Genomic DNA, 4,680 nt, shown 5'->3' with positions numbered 1-4,680 from the left:
GCCTGAGGAGGTCTATAACGAGCCTGAGGAGGTCTACAACCAGCCTGAGGAGGTCTATAACCAGCCCGAGGAGGTCTATAACCAGCCTGAGGAGGTCTATAACCAGCCTGAGGAGGTCTATAACCAGCCTGAGTGGGTCTATAACCAGCCTGAGGCGGTCTACAACCAGCCTGAGGAGGTCTACAACCAGCCTGAGGAGGTCTACAACCAGCCTGAGGAGGTCTACAACCAGCCTGAGGAGGTCTACAACCAGCCTGAGGAGGTCTATAACCAGCCTGAGGAGGTCTATAACCAGCCTGAGGAGGTCTATAACCAGCCTGAGGAGGTCTATAACCAGCCTGAGGAGGTCTACAACCAGCCTGAGGAGGTCTACAACCAGCCTGAGGAGGTCTATAACCAGCCCGAGGAGGTCTATAACCAGCCTGAGGAGGTGTATAACCAGCCTGAGGAGGTCTATAACCAGCCTGAGGAGGTCTATAACCAGCCTGAGGAGGTCTATAACCATCCTGAGGAGGTCTATAACCAGCCTGAGGAGGTCTATAACCAGCCTGAGTAGGTCTATAACCAGCCTGAGGAGGTCTATAACCAGCCCGAGGAGGTCTATAACCAGCCCGAGGTCTATAACCAGCCTGAGGAGTTGTATAACCAGCCTGAGGAGGTCTATAACCAGCCTGAGGAGGTCTATAACCAGCCTGAGGAGGTCTATAACCAGCCTGAGTAGGTCTATAACCAGCCCGAGGAGGTCTATAACCAGCCCGAGGAGGTCTATAACCAGCCTGAGGAGGTCTATAACCAGCCTGAGGAGGTCTATAACCAGCCTGAGGAGGTCTATAACCAGCCTGAGGAGGTCTATAACCAGCCTGAGGAGGTCTATAACCAGCCTGAGGAGGTCTATAACCAGCCTGAGGAGGTCTATAACCAGCCTGAGGAGGTGTATAACCAGCCTGAGGAGGTCTATAACCAGCCTGAGGAGGTCTATAACCAGCCTGAGGAGGTCTACAACCAGCCTGAGTAGGTCTATAACCAGCCCGAGGAGGTCTATAACCAGCCTGAGGAGGTCTATAACTCCATTCCTATTCAGAGTTTAGAGAAATTAATCAAATTGGAAATGAATTATTATCAGGCTGGTAACGGGATGCATGTCTGTTGAATTTGGAAAAATCCAATCAGGAGCCACTACTGGGTTCCAACCAATCAGGAGCCACTACTGAGTTCCAGCCAGTCAGGAGCCACTACTGCGTTCCAGCCAATCAGGAGCCACTACTGGGTTCCAGCCAATCAGGAGCCACTACTGAGTTCCAGCCAATCAGGAGCCACTACTGGTTTCCAGCCAATCAGGAGCCACTACTGGGTTCCAGCCAATCAGGAGCCACTACTGGGTTCCAGCCAATCAGGAGCCACTACTGGGTTCCAGCCATGGCATACTGCATACTTTTCACTAAACAGTTTGTTCTAAACAGTATGCGATGATGAGTACATAGTATGCAGTTTAAGTATGTTATTAATATGTGATTATTATTATTTGACCATGCTGGTCATCTATGAACATTTTAACATCTTGACCATGTTCTGTTATAATATCCACCCTGCACAGCCTCATAGCCTGGTTCCTCTCTAGGTTTCTTCCTAGGTTCTGGCCTTTCTAGGGAGTTTTTCCTAGGGAGTTTTTCCTAGCCACCCCTCATAGCCTGGTTCCTCTCTAGGTTTCTTCCTAGGTTCTGGCCTTTCTAGGGAGTTTTTCCTAGCCACCCCTCATAGCCTGGTTCCTCTCTAAGTTTCTTCCTAGGTTTTGGCCTTGCTAGGGAGTTTTTCCTAGGGAGTTTTTCCTAGCCACCGTGCTTCTACACCTGTATTGCTTGCTGTTTGGGGTTTTAGGCTGGGTTTCTGTACAGCACTTTGTGATATCAGCTGATGTAAGAAGGACTATATAAATACATTTGATTTGAAGTATGTAGTAGGCTGGTATGAGTATCCAGACACCGCCAGTGTCCAGGGGCACCTTCACACCAAACCGTCTTCCCTCTCCAGATGAACTTATGGACAATTAGTTAGGGTTAGGGTCAGGCTCTCGTTATGTCAGGGGCACCGGGAAACATCAAACACCCATTAAACCATCCGGTGTCTTCGCTTCACCACCCGCCTACAGCGGTGTCGCTCACGGAGAGACCTAACACCCTACACACACACACACACACACACACACACACACACACACACACACACACACACACACACACACACACCACACACACACACACTCTCCCGTGTTATCTACTCACACACACAGACACACACACAGAGACACACACACACACACACAGACACACACACACACACAGACACACACACACACACACACACACACACACACACACACACACACACACACACACACACACACACACACACACACACACACACACACACACCTCTCCCGTGTTATCTACTCACAGACACACACACACACACACACACACACACACACACACACACACACACACACACACACACACACACACACACACACACACACACACACTCTCCGGTGTTATCTACTTACAGACACAGACACAGACACACACACACACACACACACACACACACACACACACACACACACACACACACACACTCTCCCGTGTTATCTACTCACATACACACACACACACACACACACACACACACACACACACACACACACACACACACACACACACACACACACACACACACACACACACACACACACACACACACACACACACACACACACACTCCCGTGTTATCTACTCACAGAAACACTGGCCAGTTGACCTCCAGGTGTTGCTGCCCAGACCGACTCCATCCCCGCCTCAGACCCACAGATCGCTGCCTCTTCCACGAAGGGAGGAGTTCCTGCCATCAGGTTGGTTATATATCCATCCCACGCCATGGTTCAACAGCACTGATGAATATATACACTATAGAGACAGTGGGGAGAGGAGAGACGTGGAGGAGAGTTTTAATAAGCGTCGTGTTTTAAACAAAACAGGAACTAACATATTGAGCGTTCAACTTCCTGAGGCCACTGCATTAAATCACGAGTCTCTGCACCAGAATATCATAGTAGTTTGTAACACAAGTCCTTCAGTGATACAGAATAAAGGTGTGTGTGTGTGTGTGTGTGTGTGTGTGTGTGTGTGTGTGTGTGTGTGTGTGTGTGTGTCTGTGTGTGTGTGTGTGTGTGTGTGTGTGTCGGGGGTTAACGTTACCTGAGCGGCTCAGTAAGACGCGGGGACCTTGGAGTGAAAACGGAGGAAATGCAGGAGCGCGGTTATATATGCGGTGTCGCGCCCACTCCTCGGGACTTCCTCGTTCAGTAACGGAGACGTCGGGCTGCGTTCAGTTCACTCACAGTTCCGTAACGGAGACGGAGACGTCGGGCTGCGTTCAGTTCACTCACAGTTCCGTAACGGAGACGGAGACGTCGGGCTGCGTTCAGTTCACTCAAAGTTACGTCCAGTAACGGAGACGGAGACGTCGGGCTGCGTTCAGTTCACTCAAAGTTACGTCCAGTAACGGAGACGGAGACGTCGGGCTGCATTCAGTTCACTCAAAGTTACGTCCAGTAACGGAGACGGAGACGTCGGGCTGCGTTCAGTAACGGAGACGTCGGGCTGCGTTCAGTTCATTCAAAGTTCCGTTCAGTAACGGAGCGTAAAATACTTACCAACACGTTTTCTCCCAAAACAGTTATCCACATTCTCATATGTCTTTACAACAGCAATGTAGACCTGTGTCCTTCAGTCCACCGGGTCGTTCAGGATAGCTCTGTTACCTTTGGATTTAAACATTAATTAACACCTTTTTGTCCTGGTGAAGATGCCCAAATACCGAGGATTCATATAGGACTCCAATAGAGCCCCACAGTGGAGGTGTCATAATACCCATAAAACCTAGCGGTCAAACAGGGAAATGGTTCCAATCATTTTTTCCACCGTTCATTTTTCCCGAAAGGGGGATTTTTAGAAACATTTCAAATAAGGTCTGTGTTTGATGATAGGCTTACCCTGGTGTTACGTTCTTTAAACTATCTAAATATTTCTCAGACAAGGTGACTTTTATCAATATATTTGTCTTTATTTACCCTCAGATTCGAAAAATGCTAATTAGCATCAAAGTATCATTCAAAACTACAAATCCCTGCAAGCTCCTGCACTGTCATCTTTAACTGACTCCTTTGCTATCTGGTATCGTGTCCCTGATTTAACTGACTCCTTTGCTATCTGGTATCGTGTCCCTGATTGAGAGCCATACCAGGCCAACACAAAGAAATACACAACATAGAAAAAACATAGAAATACAAAAACATGGAACAATACTCAAAAACCCTGACAACACAAAACAAACACACCCCCTGCCGCGTCCTGACCAAACTACAATAACACACCCCCTGCCACGTCCTGACCAAACTACAATAACACATACCCCCTGCCACGTCCTGACCAAACTACAATAACACATAACCCCTCTGCCGCGTCCTGACCAAACTACAATAACACACCCTCTGCCACGTCCTGACCAAACTACAATAACACATACCCCCTGCCACGTCCTAACCAAACTACAATAACACACCCTCTGCCACGTCCTGACCAAACTACAATAACACATACCCCCTGCCACGTCCTGACCAAACTA

At 48.6% G+C, this 4,680-nt stretch overlaps 1 protein-coding gene across 1 annotated transcript in view; it reads right to left on the bottom strand.

Annotated features, from left to right (window-relative positions):
• The window catches only part of LOC123728780 (profilin-2), a 14,839-nt gene extending 11,307 nt beyond the window's left edge, over positions 1-3,532 (bottom strand). Inside the window, exons 1-2 of the mRNA XM_045701725.1 lie at positions 3,252-3,532; positions 2,795-2,960 (exon numbers count right to left, since the gene is read on the bottom strand). Coding sequence (XP_045557681.1) covers positions 2,795-2,932 — 138 coding nt within the window. The 5' untranslated portion in view covers positions 2,933-2,960; positions 3,252-3,532. The remainder of the gene's footprint in view (positions 1-2,794; positions 2,961-3,251) is intronic.
• Between the last annotated feature and the right edge of the window lie 1,148 nt (positions 3,533-4,680).

The sequence above is a fragment of the Salmo salar genome, chromosome ssa18 (assembly GCF_905237065.1).
Source record: "Salmo salar chromosome ssa18, Ssal_v3.1, whole genome shotgun sequence".
Lineage (NCBI taxonomy): Eukaryota > Metazoa > Chordata > Actinopteri > Salmoniformes > Salmonidae > Salmo > Salmo salar.
The sequence above is the reverse complement of the archived record's forward strand: the minus strand, read 5'-3'. Positions and strand labels throughout refer to the sequence as shown.